This window comes from Hypomesus nipponensis, chromosome 23 (assembly GCF_054491055.1).
Source record: "Hypomesus nipponensis isolate SF chromosome 23, ASM5449105v1, whole genome shotgun sequence".
NCBI classification, from domain to species: Eukaryota; Metazoa; Chordata; class Actinopteri; order Osmeriformes; family Osmeridae; genus Hypomesus; species Hypomesus nipponensis.
The window spans coordinates 10,997,041-11,017,916 of NC_140383.1; the positions used below are offsets into that span (position 1 = coordinate 10,997,041).

The following is a 20,876-nucleotide window of genomic DNA, read 5'->3' on the forward strand; positions in this document are numbered from 1 at the left end:
AACCACGGCCGACCTTGGTCGTTGGACACTGACCTCACTGCAAAAATAGAAACGTCACGATAACCACTCCCCCTCCGGTCTAAGAAAATAATTTGAGTGGGATGAGAGCTGCGAAGTGTACAGTGGTTGTATGTTCATCTCCCTGCCAACTATACACTATTATGTTAAAGATGTCTAAACACTACACCAATAATTCAAATATGTCTGGGCTCAAATAGAAAATTTGTTTGTGACATTTATCTGGCCATACACTGGAGTGGTGTCCCCTATTTGCAGAAGTGGTATTGCCGAATATACCGAGGGATTTACCAATTGCCAGGAGCTAAGGTAGAATCGCATTTTCCTGTTGTCGGGGGAAGGGGGAAGAGGAACTGAATACTTTAGTAAACACTAGTTAGCTGCCAACAACGAATCTCCCTAGCCATAAGTCCTTTGTCCTAAATAAAACAATTATCCATCACACATTAGACAATGTCGACACCGGCAAGAAGACGGCTTATGAGAGACTTTAAGCGGTGAGTAGATCAAGAATGGTCGTGTCACTGTTAACGCTTGATGTTGGTTCGTGTTAAGCTAGCTCATTGCTACACCACCACAAGTGCTAGATAGCAGCTACTACAGCTATGGCTAAACACAGTCGCTATCTTAGTAAGTGCAGGCAGACTCAATTCACCGTCGATTAACTTCAGACTCATAAGTTAATCAACATTTGCTAGATATCAAATGATTAGTGGAATGCTCTTTATCTACTTGTCCTATGACGATCACAGTACGATTATTTGCCACTGCAGCCAGGGCAAACCACCGCCAGGCTACGTCTGACGACTTTTTCGCTTGAACGTGCTAGCCTGGCAAGCTAGTACTGTACCTCTGGTGTTGAAATAATGTTCTGGTAATGTTGCGACGTGGGACGGTTTTATTTAGCTACCTATCTAGACTAGCCAGTTGGCGTTCGAGCCTAGCCGCTATCCACTCGCTGTAAACCACTGTATATATTAGCCACTAGTTAGATTTCATTGAATGTAGCTAGACTACACAGTGATACGTAAATAGTAGCGAACATGGCTAGTGCTACATTAAAAAGCATATATAACTCCTACTTATGTAGCTATTGACGCTACCATACGACTAAACAAAATCTTAGCCTTTGGAAAGTTGATTAGAAATCATGTAGTTACTCGCATGTACATGTAGCTAACGAGCTGTTTGACACGTGGAACTGAGATTTCCAATGACCCCCCACTGCAGGCTACAGGAGGACCCACCAGCTGGTGTTAGCGGTGCCCCATCAGAAAACAACATCATGGTGTGGAATGCGGTCATTTTCGGGTAAGATGGCAAGGCATACTTGGTGTATGGTCGAATAACTTGACGGTGGAGTGCACCTTGGCATGATTATACTGTACAGCATAGAGAGTAAGAATGCACAGGCACTAACTTGCTTCAATACATGAAACTGTATACGAATATTATGATACAACAGTCTTGCAACTTATAACCGAACAGAAGTCTGATGTGTCCTTTTATTTCTGTTTACAGCCCTGAAGGGACACCTTTTGAGGACGGTGAGACTACAATACTTATTATTATTATTATTATTATTATTATTATTGTCATACATACTACCTGAATCCACGTGTGCTTAATGTACATGAATATGAACATTAATTCAGTACTATAGCACAGTCTTTACTTGTTTTATGCTCCATCTTTTCTGTCACAGGGACATTCAAGCTTACTGTAGAGTTTACGGAAGAATACCCAAACAAGCCTCCAACAGTCAGATTTGTGTCAAAGATGTTTCATCCAAATGGTAATTGAACTGCAGTTCTGCATTATATTTTATAATTAAAGAGGAGGAAGAACATCATGGTGTTTAGAAAGGAGGACTATGGTTTACAATTGTGTTCTATGCATTTTGTGTTGTATTTACAGTTTACGCAGATGGCAGTATATGCTTGGATATCCTACAGAACCGATGGAGTCCAACCTATGATGTATCCTCCATTCTTACTTCTATCCAGGTAGGCTACGGTTAAAAGTTGTCTGGCCCCTTAGAAAGACTACTTGTAGTTCCTGCAAAAGCCATTAATGTTACCAGTAAATGCGCCACCTACTAGAAAATTCATACTATTTAAGCACTGGTTAATAAAGCATTGTTTTACAGTAGGACATACTTACCAGAGCTCAAACTCTTAAAATACCTATGGTCATTCATGCTTGGTAAACCTGTCATATTTGTAGCTGTTTTGTATGTACATTGTTAGCATCTCTGTCCCTCCTGACCCATCCCTTATCACATCTCCCTACTTCATCCCAGTCCTTGCTGGATGAGCCCAACCCCAACAGCCCGGCCAACAGCCAGGCGGCACAGCTGTATCAAGAGAACAAGAGGGAGTACGAGAAGCGTGTGTCAGCCATCGTAGAACAGAGCTGGAGGGACAGTTGACCACATACACATCTATAGCCTTTCCTGGCTCTGTTGCCCTCTGTCTCCAACTCTGCTGTGTGTAACGCGAGTTTTAGAGGAGTACATCTTCATTTGGATTTTTTCCCCCCCCAATCTCCCCCTTTTCAGATTTTAAGCTTTTTATGCACTTTACTTTTTCCCCTCTTCCCTGACTCGCTATTTCTTTTTTCTTTTCTTTTTTTAGCCCTGGGTGATTTTTTTAATTTTTTTAAAATTTCTTTCTATCCTTCCTTCTTGTGTTGGTCTATAATTGGACATTATGTGCTGAATCTCAATAAGGATGGATAATCTTCAATGACTTTGCCCCCTTTAAACTGTCTAGCTGAATGAAATGAGGTGGACTGATTTGTGTTATGTTTGGAAGAAATATCAAATAATCATGATAATCTGATATATCTTTGTATGCCCTCCCACACCCTGTATCCCCCCCCCCCCACCCAGTATATCAATAGATACCCTGTCCAAATGCCAATATTGGACTTTACTTTCATTCACCAGAACACAAACTAGACCCAAACCACATGATTAACCCATGGTCTTGCTGTGTTGTGAGCTCTGTTACATGCATGACAGCAAGAGTGTTCTCATGTTCTTGTTCTATTGTTCAGTCCTCATGTATATAGGAAACACATTTATGTACAGATTTTGCACTGGTTGTCCACCATTTCTTTTTTCAGCACTTGTAAATAAAAAAGGCAAAGTCTTTACTATGAAAGGACCAGTGTTGGTTGGTCATTTCCTCATGTCACATACATTTTCTGAAGTTGTTTATTAAGCTGGAACAACCACACATACAACAATCTCATATCAAGAATTTATCAATACTTTATTGGCAAAGATCATACATAAACACATTCCTTGTACACAGAAACACATGACAACATTCATTGGAGACATGGATAGTCCAGCCATGATCCTGGGTGACACCTGATAGAACACGTGATGGGTTGCTGCTATGCTATTTTTGAGTGTGACAGTCGGGGTGCAGGCAGGTGGAGTTGAAGTATGGAGAGGAACCCTTTGGCACTTGGGATTTCATAATAGACACATGGCTGGCAGGGCTCATGAATGTTATCAGACTGAAGGGTGAGTCAGACTGCACAACATACATACAATTTTCACAATGCCAGGTGAAACATTTTATCATCAGCTATGGAAGCAGACTGAAGCAATTGTTTGGGTTAAGCACCTAGACTGTTAAGAATTGAAAACAAAAACTGCATGTTGAAGTCCCTGCAGCCTAGATACATAATCTACCATAACAATATTTCAGTCGTCACTGCCCCAGGTCATAGGCATTTTGTTGAACACACTTAAAAAACCATGTGTTAATCATTACATTTTCTAGTAGACTAATGCCATTAGGCAGGTTTACAAAATTAATGGCACTTTAAGCATATGGACAGTCACTAAACACAGGTCAGAATTAATACAAATATGTTAAACATATTAATGTCTCCAAAGAGCAATTCTGTCTACCTGTATGTTTAAATAACTTCACACTCTTGATTTCAATGTTTTATTTGTTGAATGAAGCATGGTAACAGAATATGGCTAGTGGCAAGGATGCATGCATGATGTAGCAGTCAATATGAATCATAGGTGTGTAAGTGCAGGGCAGTTTTCATTCACGTGGGGTTGCATTGCATTTTGTTAACTACACGTATGATGACCAGAGGGAGAACAATTTCAGTCACCGAATAGCAACTTCAGATGTACAAAAATAACATTTGTCAAGACGTCCCTCTCTTTTCCAATTCGTAACTTTTGCCATCCAACAGCATTGATAGTAAATTGGAGTAGAAAAATACAATAAACACAGAACTGACAAGACAACAGATTGTCCAAAGGCCCAGACAAAGTAGCTACCTGTTGTAGGCTTTCTCCTTTTTAGCCCTCTCCAGGGCTTTGTCCATGGTCTTCTCATTCTCCCCCCGACACTTGGGACAGAACCACTTCCCTTTGGGCTTGTGATGCAGTCCCACGCAGGAGAAGTGGAACCACTCTATTGGACACTCATCATTATCACAGCCAATCATTTCGCCGTACGACACTTGTTCACACAAGCAGTATGTGGGCTCATCGGGGTCGATAGGCAGGTCTGGCGGCGACACCTCCCTCTCTGACTTGCCCTTTGACCTCTTTTTCTTCTTGTTCGAGGTCTTGGCCCTCTTCTCCCTGGAGGCCCCCATACCTGCCTCTTCGCTGGGATCCAGACCACCGTAGCTCTCCCTGTTCTCGCCGTTCTTCTGCCGCCTGGAACGTTTACCGCTGGACTTGTCCACGCTGCCTGAACTCGGCGTGACTTCATCGCGGCGCTTGTCGTGGTGTCCTGCCTTGCCCGGGGTGATGGTGGCACAGGACGGTGACATCAAGGATGCCGTGGGAGTTGTTACAGATGTTGCCGTGGGGATGTTACTTTCAGGGGTCTCCTGGGTGGTGTGCAGGAGTTCTGAGTGCCAGTCCACCTGGCGGGACCTATTTTCTACAAGCTCCACCTGGGACAAGATGACGCACATGATATTACACCATCAAGGAATGTGTTTGCACACCAAATGTGTCCATTCTTTAGGTCAATAAGCCTAAACATATGTCACCTACCATCTGACCAGCTATCTGGATCTTCTCATCTCCCAGCTCCTGGCTGCGGATCAGAGCTCTCTGAATAGCCAGCTGTAGTCGGCGCCGCTGCTGAGGGTCAGTCTCCCGACGGTAACGTTCATAGGCATCATCCAGCTCTTGCAGCACATCTGAGAAAAAAAGAACGTGTCTGTGAGAACAGTACTGTCAAACAACCTGCTTATTGGGCTTTGTTTACGATAGAATAATGGGCAATTAGATATTATTGCGAGTTTGTAAACGATTCGTCAAGACAGTTAGATTAATTCTGTATTAAGTCCATCTCTAAATAATACCCTGAAATGGTACTGTACGCATGTACGTATATATGGCTAATAATTTAAAAAAAAGTTTACACCTTGGTAGCTTAGCTACCTAACTGAACAGTTGTTGAGGTAGCACGGGTAGCTAACTTCAGTTACCTTGATATTTGGCATCGATTTCCTTCATTAGAGACACACTCCTCTGCAGGTCGAAAGGCAGTGACTCGACCAAGTCCAGATATTCCTCCACATAGTTTGTGACGACGTGGACGGGGTCTCCATTTGCCGGGTTCAACATCTTCAGCCGGGAGACCCGCAAAGCCTGACAACAGACAAGATCAAACAAGGCCTATAAATTACATTAACACGGTGCTTGAACCAAGCACTGCATAACCATAAAACTGTGCACAACCTATTTTAGCTAACTACTAACAACTACAGTGCCGGGATCGGAACTGACATCTGAAGAGGTCGACTAGCCAATCTAGCTAGCTTGGTAGCAATCCATATAGCTAGCCATAGCCTAAACTGTAATCAAATTTACTTTAATTCCAAACAAGCAGCATACTGTAGGACTACATAAAGTTACCAAACTGTCTAGTCTAAATATACCTTGCTAACGATATTAACCTTCATAGACATTTAGTGCGAAAATCCACTGCCTGTTGATCATTTGAATAATGTTAACAAGCTTCCCAGCTAACGCGTTAGCTGACAGAGTATTATCTTGCTAAGCTAGCCTAGCTCTGGTTTGCTGGCTAGAAGTTAACGTTAGCTACTGACTGACTCAAGTAGCGTATGTCAGAACGGTAATTAAATAATTGCATGAAAGCCAATGGTAGTTTGATATCTACCGATCGGTACCTTTCAAATAGTACTTCAAAGTTGTTTACAGCTACGATACATCCAGTCCATAAATCCGGTGAAGGTGCATCAACCCTGCGTCCCTCGTTCAGCGTGGACGGAGGATGGCACTAGTGGGTGACCAAGTACGCAAGCGCTTGAACTGGTTTGTTTATCCGATGTCCCCCTCTGGTGGTTGATGAAAAACAAATAATGAAATGTCCGTAAAGTGCTGCAGTAATAAAGCTCGATGGAAAATGAACTCCGGGTGAAATAATTTTATGGATGCCAATGTCATAATTAAAGGGAATACAACGTTTCACAGACGACACTTTGAATGTGATCACCCGTCGATTGCTATATTATGTTCATGATAAAGAGTATGACGATGCTTTGTGGAACATATTTGACAATCTCTGAAGTTAACAATGAGAATTGTCAACAAAGACAGATATCAAACACATTGCCAAGTGCTTATTGATACAGATTCAGGCATTTGGGTGCAGGAAAATAGCTTTATTTTGTTAATTTCAATTATATAAACAAAACAAAAAAACAGAAACTTGCTCTGGGTTACTTGTAAGAGCTGTGTCTTATATTGTTAATTTAAACAACGTACCACTTTTTCTGATCAAGACGGTCCTAACCCTATCTTATCTGAACAGCGAGAAAAGGTTTAGAGTTCCCATAGAAGGTGAGTGTGTGTTTGTTGTGCAGTGTATGGACGTATAAATGTGAGACTTTACAGTCTGTACACTGGACGCTCAGTACTCTCCCTCAAAGAGAACTCTAAAGGCTGGGCTGATTTCCTGCAACATGTCCGAGGTGGTGGTGGAACGGCCATGTTTGAGGAAGGCCTGTCTGTTACACTGCCTGGTCAGAGTAGTGGCCCCCCAGGCTGCCACAAGAGAAGGGCTGAATCTGGTGCTGAGGGGAGAAGGGCAGGGGAAGAAGATAAAAAGGAAACATTAGAGAACCAGAAAGATTTTTTTTTTTTACTGATGCTTTCGCAAAAATAAAATGTACATGTATTAAACGAGACACAAACAATTTCAAGCACTAAGTGCTCCGTCTTGTCAAAACTGTACCTTGTGGAAAGGTTTGCAGAATTGGCGTAGGCCCAGTGTGCCAGCACACCCAGTGACCCGGACAAGAGGTCCCCTTGGCCCCCACACCTCCTCCCACTGCCCTCCTGGCTGCAGGAAATCACTAACCACACGTACACACACAGGACAGTCAGACCCCTACAGTATTGTGTATGTGCGTTTGAGTGAGGTTGTGAGTATGACGTGCAAGCGAGAGACTGGTTACACGTCTAGCACGACTGACCCTGGCTGCCGTCTGTGATGAGATCCTCCTCTCCTTTCAACACCACTGTGAGGTTGCCCATAGCAACACTGAGTTGCCTGGCAGTCAACAGAAGATCACTGGCGTTTAGGGGCTGATGGATCTGTGGACACAAACACATGTTGACCACCGAGATTTGCTTTTGCAAGGCCACTGCGATTGACTGAATCATGCTACCTTAACCCACCATAGCCTCGTACAGCCTAGTAAACTCCATGTAGTTGGGTGTGAGAATGCCCTTCTGGTAACCATGGATCACAGATGGATACTCAGTAACCAGCCACAGTCCATCCTGTTGGAGGCAAACACCTTCAATCAAACGCCTTAGACAACATATAGAAATGACCCCTTTTTATAAAAGCAGGATTTGAAGGTGCACCTACGGCATCAATGATTATGGGGATATCTCTTGCCTTGGACTTTTCTATAACTTCCTAAATATGAAGGGAAAAAAAACAGTTAGGGGCAATTTAACATATGACATTGAGCATGTATCCTACAATAACGTGTCACTTGACAGAAAAGAGTGTACAGTATGTATATGAGTCAATCCCATACCCTGGCAGCGCTTAACAACATGGGATCCCTCCCCAGCCCTGGGCCCACCACCAGGGCATGCAATCTGGGCAGCCACTTCTCAATCTCCTCTACAACATTGGGACTGTCTCTGCAAACACACAGACGTACAGGCTTCATTTAAAACTACACTAAGAAACACGCATGCGCGCGCACACACACTGCAGCGATAACCTCAATTTAACCCCCCCCCCCTCACATTTTTTTTGCACTAAATCATGAAAAACTGTTATAATTCAAGTGTGATTAAAATGGGGCATTTGGACAAATGATCATATTTTATCCACACCATATCTTGGCTGTCGCAGTGTTGTTCCTTGTTATACTTACAGGACAGGGTGGACTATGAGCTCTGGGCTGTAGGATTTGATGACAGTGGCAGCATCTTTGGAGCAGAATACATGAGACAGGTCAGCCCCCTAAAGGCACATAGAAAAAGAAGCAATTAGCAGAGTAACATGGTCAACACATAAATATAACAGCGTGTGTATGTATGCACTTACCACTTTGAGTGCAGAGATGGCAGCAAAATATGGCGCACCTGTGTACCTTTATATGACGTTTACATGAGAGGGGTTGGAAAGAGTTTGAGGAAAGATAAGCAAATAAGATGTCAGGAATCTCAGATTGGGACTTTATTTAAGAAAAAAACTCAAGATACACGTTATCTAATATTCTGAGATATGACATAGCCTACTCTTGGCAACCTCCGATAATCCCTATTCGACCGTCCTGGCCTTTGTGCTTTTTAGACGTCAATGGAGGAACTATACTCTTTACCAAGGGAAGAATTTCATCCATGCTTCTGTGTGGTGTGGACACAAAGGTGCCTGAGAAGAAAGGGAGTCATATGTTCAGAGGTCAGTGGTGGGTCAAATCTAGGTATCCGTTTTTGATGTAGACCCTTAATTTGGGAAATTAGACTCTTATCATAGAGGCCTAGGTAATCGGTTTCTGAAAAATGGGTTGTTATTTCCATTGTAAAGACAAAAAAAATGCTGATTGCCTCATCACTCCGTTTGACCGGATGGCCACACCTAGGAACCCTGGTGGTTCCAAACTTCTTCCATTTCACAATTACTGAGGTCACTTTGCCTCAACTGTGCAAACGCAGTGTGAATAAAACTTCCGGTGCCTCGCCTGATCACGCCGGCGGCGTGTCGCTATCCTTGCTTACTGTCTCGTGATTTTCGGCGTCTGTCTCTTGGTAAATGGGAAAACACGCAATTGCATGGTCTTAGAACTTTTAAAAATAATTTCGTCTGCTCTTGACGTCCCTTGCCATGAACTTTACACAGTCATGATGAAATAGAGAGACTGTTGCCAGCTGCAGAGCCTGTCCTTGTTGACTTCGTGATTGAAAACATTAGTTTCGCTTGGTCACCATTCCTATTAGTTCGTGTAGCCTCGGAATGCAGTGGTTTATGAATCTTGTGGCGGGTCACATACTACTAGCCTACAGTACAGAAGCCTCAGACACGGGTCGTTTAAAATGCATTCCCAGGCAGGGGTCCTCCGTGGACCGTCGACCAGATTTTAGGCATAGCCTACCTGCCATTGGGTAGTGCTGTAGCACGCAATTTATTTAACGTCATATAAATTATAACCTAGTTGTTAGCAATAATCTACCAGTAGTTTGATCAGATAATGGCGGACTCTACTTTACCTTTCTCATTAATATAAACAAGTGTCACAGCAATCAACAAAAACATGGAGGAAACCATCCAAGTCCCGTGTTGCATGCTGCCATAAGCGGTTTCTATTGCTGCTGGCTATTGAAACAGATCTTACCTACACCAAATCTGCTAGTTATTGAAACGAGGGCACACCGACTTAAACGCTTCAGCTTTTGTAGAATCATGCGGCTGCTGGCCTGCTGCAAAGACGGGATAACTGATAGGGCAAAAAGGGGTGCATTCCATTAGAGATGGAAGATTTGTTAATCTAGCCTACAAATTAAAAGGATGCAACAATGTATACTTTATCACTTTCTCAGTAGCTTCCCTATTGTTCTTTGAAAGCGCTTTTTTTTTATGGATGTCCTCTCAAATACTCAATCACGATGTCATTTCTATGGATTAGGGGGTGAACGAGGGAACAGTTTTCTGAAATGGAAGATTTCCCAGAACATGACGCGTTGTCACGTGGTCCTTAAAGATACAGATTAGTAAAATACATGATCAATTCTACACGTAGGCTTTCACCGATTTGATTTAAATGAGCCAACATTGTTGCCGATGTGTAAAAAGGACGATTCAAGTCAAAACTCAATTATTCCATCCTTATTTTTATTAAAGGTGTGTTTAGTTCCACACTATACAGCAACTTGTCATAAGGCTACTTAAGTTCAACAAGTGGAACTGGAATCGAATGGACAGACCAACTCAACGTGGGTGGACAGAGGACCAGTTAAATCAAAAGGGGAAGTACCTCATTTAGACAAGGTGGCTTGCTAGCCACTGAAACTACTTTTGATTGTTTTGCGTTGTTAGACAATATACATTTTAAGTAACGTTAACAATCTAAACTAACATGTTTTTTTACTGGCGGCTTAAACACTCACTTTCCGAGGTTGCTATAGTAAGCTAAGGCTAAGAAAGAGGAGTGAGTTCGTATCACCGCAGAGAGAACCATGCCCGAGCTATCTAAGATGAAGAAGCCCGACGTTAAGGTTGTCATCCTGGGGGACATGAACGTCGGGAAAACGTCTCTTCTTCACAGGTACACGGAGAGGCGGTTTAAAGACACAATCAGCACTGTTGGAGGGGCTTTCTTTCTCAAACAGTGGGGACCCTACAACATCTCCATATGGGACACCGCAGGTAGTTATTGTTATAGAACAAGTTGCACAACTTTGATGAACATTCGTCTTCCATATTTTTTGCAACCTAAACATTAAGTGACGTTACCATATAGCTTTAGGCTAACCTTGGTGTAGCCTACACATATAATATGCCATCGATGTCCTGTTTACGTAGAGCCCGTGACTTTTGTGGAGTTGCTGTTTTACATGGTTAGTTTGGCTGAATAGGACAACAACAAATATTATTCTCCATTTACTTGTAGGCCTATAACATGTTGTGTTTCTTATTGTTGCCTTTAGATGTTTGAAACCACAAACATTCCAGTAAAGTTAGGCATTAGAGTTTAAGTGTGAATACAAGTGTGAGTACTACCTTTTTTTTGGGGGGGGGGGGGGGGGGGGAATACAGACATTCTGTATTAGCCATACTGGTATTCCATACTTGGGCTACTCAACCACGAAAGATAACTTGAGACATTGTTTGAAAGTAGATGCAATGAGGGTGTTATGTGTTAACTCGGATTTACCCACGATTTATGTAGGCTGTCACGAAGTCAATAGCCCTTTTCAACCCACATGGCCAAAAGTGACCTTTTAGTTTTCTGAAATACATTTCATTTGACATTTATATGAATTAAACTATGGCAATGTGGCCCTCTGCCATAGACTAGGTCATAGTAAGATAGACTAGTCATTATAAGCTTTTGTCGAACACTAGTGGCAGGTATTGTTTTGTTTTGCTGTGAAATTGGCACTTTGTATCAGAAAAAACTACTCAAACCGGTTTATTGACTGCTATTTGAACAGATTTCCAGCCCCTTCACATATTTGGGGTAATTGGCCTTGCTAGTAAGCTAGTAACCTATAATAACTTGTTATCTCAATTCAGTCTTTGGACTGGGCTAAACTTAATCAACATTTGTCAAATAACACAACAGGCCAGGACAGTAGTAGGCATATGCCTAGTCAATGCTTTTTTGCTGAGTTTGCTCACATTACTATTGGGCCTAACCTCATGGGAAACTATTATTGTTAACCACATGGGAAACTATTGGGCCTAACCACATAGCCTAGTCAGTGAGTACACCCATAGGTCATTGGCATCAGTCAGTGGCCATGTTGGTGAGAGATAGAATAATATAGTAAGATAGATAAATAGGAACTGAGTCACCAGAGCAACATTTCCCGTCTGTGCTCCACATCCCCCTGACCTGCTCGATGCTGCTATAGCACTTTTGCCTACTTCACTGCTATTAGCATTAACATAGCATAGAGTCACTGGGTCAAAGCACAATAGGCAAGATCTCTGAGTGAACCAGTCAAAGGCTCTTGTCCTGTTGTTATCTAGCCACTAGTCTTACATCCCCTTATTGTGTTAGTTCCTTATTGTAAATGAACATAAATGCTACCAGTATCATAGTAAATGGTTGTTTTCAATGTTTTTGTCAAAACCTGTATTTGGTCCCAATTTATCTAATATACAGTATGTCCTGTGCCATCAGTCCTGTGATCCAATCACTGACGTTGATTCTCTCTCAGCTGATTGGGTCAGCAGATGTCACATGATCAGTCACACGACAAGACTATGATCGTCACCACAGCAACATTTCCTGTCTTTTCCCTTTCCATAGTTTCACCAGTGCTTATTTACTGATAAGGGAGTGTTTTTCTGGCTTGCTGACCCTGTCTAATTCTGTTGATTGCACTGCAGTACTGAATTACAACTAATGACTCGTGGGAGTCAGGTGGCTGAGCAGTTAGGGAATTGGGCTAGTGATCCGAAGGTTTCTGGTTCAATTCCCGGCCGTGCAAAATAACGTTGTGTTCTTGGGCAAGGCACTTAACCCTACCTGCCTCTGGGGAATGTCCCTGTACGTACTGTAAGTCGCTCTGGATAAGAGCGTGCTGACTAAATGTAAATGTAACCATGGGTCACATCCTAGCTTCACACACAACTTCTCACCCTCACATAACCTCAAAGCTCACAAATTCCCACAAACAATTTGCTTCGCATCTTTCTGGCTTATCCTTCTTGATTTGACTGGGTTTACATTTTCAAACTGGTCCTAAACATTTAAATGATTCAATTGCATTGGGACCTGTGAACCTGTGAATTAGATTTTGAGCAATGTCCCATGTACCTTGGGAATTCTGCACATACTATGGCTGCTGTAAACAGCGAGAACAATGGTTTCTCTGAGTTGGTCTTCCCCCAGACCAGACTGGTCTCTTCTGACACATGAGGTCACTACAGAACTCAGAAACAATGACTTCCTCTATGTTTGAACCACTGGCTCACACTGCATATTCTTCCTTTATTTCTGCATTTTGCCTCTGTTTCATTCCACCTCAAAATGTTCTTTACTATGTCTACCTTTATTAACATGCAAATCTTTCCAAGGATTGATCTAAATAGATAATGTAAACCCTTTTGTATAACCTTTTGCTCGAAAGAATAATGCAGTACATTGGCATTTATCGGTGTGTTTTCGTGTCCCAGGTCGAGAGCAGTTCCACGGCCTGGGCTCGATGTACTGTCGCGGTGCAGCAGCCGTCATATTGACATACGATGTTACCAACTGGCAGAGCCTGGCCGAATTAGAGGAGCGCTTCCTGTCGCTCACAGACACCGCCAACCACGACTGCCTCTATGCCATTGTCGGAAACAAAGCCGACCTCACCGACCCCAGGGCCCAGTTTGTACAGGCCACAGATGGCAGGAGGGAGGGTCAGGACCAGGGGGAAGGTGGGGAGATGGACCCCAGGGTTCCCTCTGCATGTCCCACCCCTCCAGCCTCCCCACCCGCCTCCCCTGCCTCCCTCCCAGGTGCGGCGGGCCACGAGCAGGTGAGCCGGGATGACGCCCTGGCTCTGTATGGGAGGGTTCTGCGGTATAAAGGCCTGGATGAAAAGAGCAGCCTGCCTGCAGAAAAGATGTGTTTTGAAACCAGTGCTAAGACTGGCTACAATGTAGACTTGCTGTTTGAGACACTGTTTGACCTGGTGCTGCCCTCCATCCTGAGGAAGAGAAACGAGGCTCAGGTATCGCCCACCGTCGACCTGGAGGACTCTGGTGGTTCCAACAGCAAGAGAGCCAGGTCGTCCTGCTGCTAATGACATCCCACCTTCATCTCCGGAGGTTTTGGGACTGTCAGGAAAGGGAGACTGTTGGAAATAGTCTAGAAATGCATCCTGCTTTCCACCCTACCTAGAGGTAATGATCTCCAAAATGACATGACTGCGACAACAGACGAGCTACTTCTCGACAGCGCTCTTTGAAATCCAGTCCTATCTGATCAGCGGTTACTCCATTGGCAGGATGGATGCAGAATGCACCAGAGCGAGGCTGTTTCCTTGGACTGAGAAGAGAGTGAAATCTGTTCGGCTTTCTGAAGATTTGCCAATTTTTATAAAATTACAGACCAATCAAACATAATCAAAGCAACATATTTTGTTAATGTTCAAACATAATCAAAGCAACATATTTTGTTCATGTCCAGCACTAGAAAGTGTTTAGAGGGGAATGGGAAATATGCTACTGATACATGTGTAAGAATGACGCATATAAAAATAAATCACTGTAAAGTTTGTTGATGTTGTAAGGTCTTTAAATGAGAATGTTATAGGTTCCTTTGTAACCGTAATTGCACATGGCTCTGTTACTTTGGTCGGCACACCTAAGAATCCTATTTTCTGGATGAGTAAATGCATACCAATCATGATTTATTGTATTGATTCCTTTTATACATTTATTTTACAGCTAATATGCAAAGTTTGCAATGTTTGAATCACATTGTCATGTCTTATTATCACAGATTCATAATAAAGGTTTTTAAGTGACGTTTCATTTTTTCTATATGGAGATGAAAAGTAAATCAAAATACCCAAACAACATTTATTTATTCATAAACATACATTTATTTTGTTATTGTTAAATTACTGTAAAACGTCAATGGATTCATAGCACTATGGGAATTAAACAATATTTAATGAAACAAATGGGCATGTGAATCTGCTCGGTACAACACTGTACTCATACATAAGTGTTAAAAGCTATATAGAGTTAAATATGTAAACTAAAGTTTTAAGTGGCAACAATTCAACAACTTCTGACATTTTAGAAAAGTATGCTGAACTGGATCAGGGCTGCTGACAAAGCAAAGCACAGCTTTAATCACAAATCGGAGATTAGACCTTTGATCAAGCTTGTTTACACTCTCGTGTGCTGTTTCAGCTCTCACTGTTTGTAGAAGACGAGTTGCAAACGGGACAGAAGTCATGTGGTGTACGTTTGTGGGCAGGACTGGGTCTCATGAACGTTTCTGGTTCTGAGCATGAAAATAAAATCAAGTTCATTTAGAAGATATAAATACAGGACAATCAGTGCATTTTGCATGTGAAAAAAAAGTATAAATGCGAAGGTTACAAAATTAAGATCAGTGTATCTTTTTGAGAGTTCTTCCTGCTTCAAGTGATTATAAACAAACAAAAGGTTGCAGTTTGTTAGTGGTTTTGTCTAATGCATTACACCTGAAGAAAACATCAGCAAACTATATAAAAGAGTAGTGTTCAAAGCAGTGCGTACACATGGGCATCTTTGGTTTATTCAGCTGTATGTTCTAAATGTGATCAGTTAAACATTGTTGGTGTATAACATAGTTGCTGAGGTAATAAGTTAGAGAGTAAGCACCATCTCAAACATATATATATATATATATAAAATAAAAAAAACACTAGCAAAAACATTAATTTTGTATTTCTGTTGTTGACTTCATGTTGGAGTTTGTATCTACAGGGGACTAAGGCTCTGCAAGCCTCATCACTTACACAGTCCTGGGGTCTACATGCAGTGTTGGAGGAGCAGGGTGGAAATTTTCCCCAGTCACTGACCTCAGCCCAGCTTTCAGACCTCCCTCTAATTGATAGGCACAGATCTAGGATCTAGGATCTGATTTAGTCCTAACAAACTAGTCCCTAGGGCAAAAACCTGCCCAGAAGGATACACAGTCACAAGAAATCATATCACTAAGGTTCTCTCACAGCTGCTGACATCACAGGGTCAAATGTTTAGATAGGAGGTGCGGATAAGTCTTAGGTCACAGGTTCTTCATGCAGACCTGGCAACGGCTGATGCGAGACAGCAGCTGGCCCGCTTTTAAGGTCTCAGGGGCTGGTTTCTCCTGGAAGGACTGGTCTATGGAGGTCATCCAGAAGCTCTGCTTGTTGGCAAAGTAATGACAGGTGCCCTTGGCACCGTTACACTCGATGAACGGCGTGGTGCGGAAGTCCTCCAGGCAGGAGCCAGGAGATGACAGGGACTGGCCTCCACCCTGGTTACCCGACGCTGTGTGCTGGGAGGACAAAGTGGGTTCATGAGATGGATGAAGGGGCGATAGAATGAGGAGAGAGAGACAGAGGGAGATGAATTAGAACAAACATGGCATAAGAAACCATAGACACGCCGGTATTACCGTAAACATCAGTCAAGTTGCGCATGTGCTATTCAGTAGTTGTTTAGACTCTAGAATCTATGCTGAAATCAGCTAGTATTTTTGTTCCTTCCATACAGGAAGCAGAAAACGTACCAATACGAAGGAGTAGCCAATCCAAAGGCTGCGCCAGCCCACAGGGCATTGTGGGATGGTGATGTCCTGGCTGTGGACAGCAATGGCGACCGACGGCGCTTCGCACACTGTACAGCGGCTGATATAAGGCTTGATCCCCTCCTCCTCCACCGGCATCATGGGCAGAGGCGCGGTGGTGGACAGCCAATAGGATTTGTCGTTTCGGCTGGCATAATAGCATACGTCTCCAGGGTTACAGTACAGGAATGGCATGGTGTTAAACCGAGGCAAGCAGGAGCCAGCCAGACCTGCAATTGAATCAACCATTCACTGAATCATTTGATTTAATCAAGATAATAAATTGATACAATCTGAATAGGTACGAGTTGCAATCGGATAGAAGACAATGGCTTTTGTCATGCGTTTGGCGTAAGTGTGTTCTCGACTAACCCAGGTCCTGATTGTGGGCCTGCTCCTGGCCTTCGAAGTATAGCAGACTGTACCCATCCCACAGCTTGGCCATGCCGTCCGGACACATAGTTGTCGTATCTGATTGGCTGTGCTTCACCAGCAGGTAACCAACACTCACGCTGCGACCAGGCATGCCGGGTAACCCAGTGATACCAGGGATGCCACGGTAACCTGAAGATGAGAAAGGAGTTTGTGTGTCTCTCAAAAGGTTCATTTGGATTGTAAAGCTATCCTCAGCAGACCCGGGTCATATACAGAGATGATTTATGTTGTGTCAATCTATTATAGTTTAGTTCATGAGTTGAGTTTTGATTTAATTTGTCTCAGTGTGAACAGTTTGGATGGGCCCATTTGCTTCACTGGAAGGGTGAGACGAATCACTTGCACCACCATGACACAACAGTAGTAAGACACACCCAGGCGTTGTCCTCAGATTCCAATCTACTCTGAATCCTCATCTAAATAACTGTGACCCAAACCCAAGCCTAGACACAAGCTCCCTGCCCTCCTCTCCCAAAATCGTAATCTGGCCGTAATTCCACTAATCCTGGTATGCCCTGCAGCACAGGCACCAGTCGGAACCTACCTTCCTGGCCCTGCAGACCAGGGCGTCCTGGCGGACCAAACTCTCCACGGAACCCCGGGATACCTGGTCGACCCCCCACTCCTGGCATGCCTCTTTGCCCCTGGGGACCTACGAGCCCTGGAGCGAGACATTAAAAAAGAGAGCGAGAGAGAGACACACAGAGAGGTTATGGTAAGGAATGAGGCTGATCTGTAAGCTTATGGGATGAAATAACACATCTGTGGGTGGGAATACCTGATTTACTGGGTTACATTCATTACACATGAACTAATAGACCTATGAGGCATCACCAGGTGAACTAACCAGGATTTCCAGGGGGTCCCTTTGGCCCTGAATCCCCATGTGGCCCCTGTGGCCCCCGGATGCCTTTTGGCCCTGGGGGGCCTCTCTCTCCTGGCATTCTAGGGGGCAGCGGGGCGGGGCCCTGGTTACCTTGGGCACCAGGGAAACCTGTAGAGCCAGAACAGAACAGTTTCAGTAGTCAGTTATAAATAAGTATAGAATACTGTGTTTTTTTTCATGGTAAGTGACATCATTTACCAGTGGGTCCAGTGTTTCCTTTCGGGCCGCTTGGCCCTGGGTTTCCCTGGGTACCTGACCTACCAGGAAGTCCCATCATTCCTTGCTCTCCTTTGACTCCTGCAGGACAAGAGGATGTCATTGATTACTAGATTAGTCATTTACAATCTTGATTTGAGTTACTGTACAAGAGATACATTTCAACTGGAAAACACCCAAGACGTTGAGAAATGATCCATATAACCAGAGGACTGTATGAACTGCGTGTACCCACCTTTCTTGCCAGAAATGCCACTCGGCCCCCTGTATCCATGTGGTCCTGGGTCTCCTTTGTTGCCTTTATGACCAGGGAACCCTGGGAATCCACTCTGACCAAGAACACCTTTCTCTCCCAGTGGGGGGGACTGGCCCGGAACACCTCTCTGGCCTGGGAAACCTGATAGACAGACATCATAGGAAGTGTTCAGTTCCTGAGGGCTGGCAACACTACTAAGGAACTGTGCTTCCAAAGCCTTCTTCAGGGTTACACTGTCACCTGGGAAGCCCTGTCGGCCAGGGAAACCAGGATCTCCAGAGGGTCCGAGTCTGCCTGGGGTCCCCTCTGGACCTTGGGGCCCACTGAAACCAGGGACACCAGGCTGGCCCTCGTCACCTGAAAAGGGGGCGGGGACAAGGACAGGTCATTCAAGACACCTGACACAGATCATCTTCTTAACAAGGCAGTAAAGGTATCAGGGAAGACATTTTGAGATGTTGTTGTAAACCTGTAGTCGAGGAACTGTAGTATTATTGTAGTATTGTAGTACACTGTAGTATTATTCCTCTACCTGTTAGCTGAGGTGTGGTTATTTTGTGATGTTGCTAGTGAACACAGACTGTTCCTTGATTTTGACCACTGAAATATTCTAGAACCATACACTTCTGATCCTTGATCTTCTGCTGTATTTTCTATATTTGTATGTTGCTTTGGATTATACTGGTAAAATTGTCCCAGACAATTCGCACATTTACATCCTGGTTCTGTACTAGGATGAACTGATGTCTGGATCTCTGGGCTACGAAGGTCACAGATGGAGGAGTGAAGACAAACCTGGTGGTCCTTGGACGCCCTTCAGGCCTACAGTGCCAGGAACACCCACTTCTGTGTTGGGATCTCCTGTCTCTCCTCTCTCCCCACTGGGCCCAGGGTTGCCAGCTGGTCCGTACGTATCCAGACCTGACATAGAACAACAAACTCACTGGTGAAGGAGAAGCATCGCCTCTCATGTTTCCTAATACATTTCTCCTCGAGCAATAACTGTAATCACACCCAGTACGTCTGTGGGTATTTGTTAGGTTGAGCTATAGTTACATACACTTCTCACCTGTGCAGAGAAACTTGATAGAAAAGTCCATGAAAATAAATGTATGTCTAAGTACTGGCTGATTTAACACACACACACACACACACACATATACATCTATAAACAATGTACATGAACGCTGTTGTTTCTCTGTACATGCAGCATAATGTATAAAGTATGTGTATAAAGTATACTAGTATAGTCTGGGTTGTTTCCATTAACACTGGGAGTATGGAGTTCTACCTGCGATGCCAGGAATGCCCTTCTGGCCCTTCAGACCGTCCAATCCAAATATCCCTTTGATACCAGGGAAACCTGCAGACCACAAAGTGCGGTCAGACATACACACACCGGACAGTGTTGTACAGGGGGTGCATTTGACCGTGTTTGTGCGTGTTACCTCTCTGTCCGGTGAAGCCAGGTGCTCCATGTGTCCCAGGATCTCCGGGAACACCTGGCCAGCCTTTCTGACCTTGGTTACCAGGGGAACCAAGCTGCCCGTCAGAGCCTGAAAACAACAACAAGAGATGGATTGCAGCAACAGTCAATTAAGTTACAAAAAAGGCTCAGGTTAGAACAAAGGTCATTTGAACTGCCAGTCTTCCTGGGTGTTATGATGAAAGAAAATCCTAGTCATACCATGCACTCCTCCTTCACCAGGCTCCCCCGGGCCCCCCTTTTTGCCCTCGATGCCATGGAAACCAGGGCTTCCCCTGTCACCTGTCTGTCCACCAAAACCCTTCTGGCCTACAGAGGAAGACAGAGAGCATCAGCTACAGTCTTTTTAAATGTATGCCAACCTCAGTGATTTCCTGTGGAAAAAAGGCTACAAAAACAAGATCATTGGGCAGGATGGGCCTTTGTCTCTCCTGCATGGTGAAGTAAACGTACCTTTTGACCCCTTGAAACCGAGCTCTCCTCTCAGTCCCGTAGATCCAGGAAGATCTATACGAAGGCCATCCTCACCTGGAAAAGACGATTTAGATAGCAAACATCAACAAACAGTCCTGACTGTTTGTGTGTTTTGTGTGTTTGGAGGAAGGTTTTGTACCTTTGACACCCTTTACACCTGAATCTCCCGTGTGTCCATAGGAACCAGTGTGTCCTTTATCTCCCTGAGAACAAACATAACAAGGCAGGTGAGTTGGTTTGTGTGTAACAGATTAGCTGGTTAACTGCTTCACAAGCTAGCTTGTCAACAGGTTCTGTGAAATATCCAAAGCCAACCAGGTAGTTTAACCCAGTACCCATGCCTCCTCTTACCCTGTGGCCAGGCATGCCTTGGAAGCCTGAAATTCCTGGGGGTCCAGGTGTTCCGGGCAATCCCTTGGGACCAGGAAGTCCCTGTGCCCCCGGGTCGCCCTGGTGACCCTTTACATCACTGGGATCTCCAGGGAGACCGTAGTAGCCATCGCGCCCTGGAACTCCGAGAGCACCTTTTGGACCTACGAAGGAGAGGAAGACAGAAGAGG

At 44.0% G+C, this 20,876-nt stretch overlaps 5 protein-coding genes across 13 annotated transcripts in view; 2 read left to right on the forward strand and 3 right to left on the reverse strand.

The window, feature by feature from the left end:
* The first annotated feature begins 322 nt into the window (after positions 1-322).
* On the forward strand, positions 323-3,185 carry ube2al (ubiquitin conjugating enzyme E2 A, like). The gene is made up of 6 exons (XM_084689487.1): positions 323-515; positions 1,249-1,329; positions 1,540-1,565; positions 1,724-1,813; positions 1,936-2,024; positions 2,321-3,185. The coding sequence occupies exons 1-6, from the start codon at positions 472-474 to the stop codon at positions 2,447-2,449; spliced, it is 459 nt and encodes a 152-aa protein (XP_084545613.1). The 5' UTR covers positions 323-471; the 3' UTR covers positions 2,450-3,185.
* An 87-nt stretch (positions 3,186-3,272) lies between these two features.
* Positions 3,273-6,337, reverse strand: ing1 (inhibitor of growth family, member 1). The gene is made up of 4 exons (XM_084688684.1): positions 6,217-6,337; positions 5,512-5,674; positions 5,072-5,220; positions 3,273-4,968 (listed from the first exon to the last, which is right to left on the reverse strand). The coding sequence occupies exons 2-4, from the start codon at positions 5,648-5,650 to the stop codon at positions 4,336-4,338; spliced, it is 921 nt and encodes a 306-aa protein (XP_084544810.1). The 5' UTR covers positions 5,651-5,674; positions 6,217-6,337; the 3' UTR covers positions 3,273-4,335.
* Positions 6,338-6,690: 353 nt separating this feature from the next.
* Positions 6,691-10,235, reverse strand: naxd (NAD(P)HX dehydratase). Of its 7 annotated transcripts, XM_084688678.1 has the most exons (11): positions 10,099-10,235; positions 9,910-10,011; positions 8,816-8,948; positions 8,622-8,667; positions 8,449-8,537; positions 8,101-8,209; positions 7,926-7,976; positions 7,730-7,834; positions 7,525-7,645; positions 7,284-7,404; positions 6,691-7,122 (listed from the first exon to the last, which is right to left on the reverse strand). In XM_084688678.1, exons 2-11 carry the CDS (start codon positions 9,977-9,979, stop codon positions 6,960-6,962), a joined length of 1,008 nt encoding a protein of 335 aa, XP_084544804.1. In that variant the 5' UTR covers positions 9,980-10,011; positions 10,099-10,235; the 3' UTR covers positions 6,691-6,959. The 7 variants fall into 7 exon arrangements, with proteins under 7 accessions (XP_084544804.1, XP_084544805.1, XP_084544808.1 ...); XM_084688679.1 differs by having other exon boundaries at positions 9,910-10,171; XM_084688682.1 differs by lacking the exon at positions 10,099-10,235 and having other exon boundaries at positions 8,899-8,948; positions 9,910-10,044.
* Positions 10,190-14,762, forward strand: rab20 (RAB20, member RAS oncogene family). The gene is made up of 2 exons (XM_084688685.1): positions 10,190-10,940; positions 13,422-14,762. Exons 1-2 carry the CDS (start codon positions 10,751-10,753, stop codon positions 14,033-14,035), a joined length of 804 nt encoding a protein of 267 aa, XP_084544811.1. The 5' UTR covers positions 10,190-10,750; the 3' UTR covers positions 14,036-14,762.
* col4a2 (collagen, type IV, alpha 2) overlaps positions 14,644-20,876 on the reverse strand; it is a 44,867-nt gene continuing 38,634 nt past the window's right edge. For all 3 annotated transcript variants that reach the window (XM_084688674.1, XM_084688673.1, XM_084688675.1), the window contains 15 exons: positions 20,668-20,849; positions 20,456-20,519; positions 20,296-20,370; positions 20,044-20,151; positions 19,805-19,912; positions 19,648-19,719; positions 19,152-19,277; positions 18,597-18,713; positions 18,336-18,497; positions 18,083-18,181; positions 17,846-17,992; positions 17,543-17,659; positions 16,936-17,127; positions 16,507-16,793; positions 14,644-16,272 (listed from right to left, as the gene is read on the reverse strand). In XM_084688674.1, the coding sequence (XP_084544800.1) occupies positions 16,018-16,272; positions 16,507-16,793; positions 16,936-17,127; positions 17,543-17,659; positions 17,846-17,992; positions 18,083-18,181; positions 18,336-18,497; positions 18,597-18,713; positions 19,152-19,277; positions 19,648-19,719; positions 19,805-19,912; positions 20,044-20,151; positions 20,296-20,370; positions 20,456-20,519; positions 20,668-20,849 (2,111 nt within the window). In that variant the 3' untranslated portion in view covers positions 14,644-16,017. The remainder of the gene's footprint in view (positions 16,273-16,506; positions 16,794-16,935; positions 17,128-17,542; positions 17,660-17,845; positions 17,993-18,082; positions 18,182-18,335; positions 18,498-18,596; positions 18,714-19,151; positions 19,278-19,647; positions 19,720-19,804; positions 19,913-20,043; positions 20,152-20,295; positions 20,371-20,455; positions 20,520-20,667; positions 20,850-20,876) is intronic.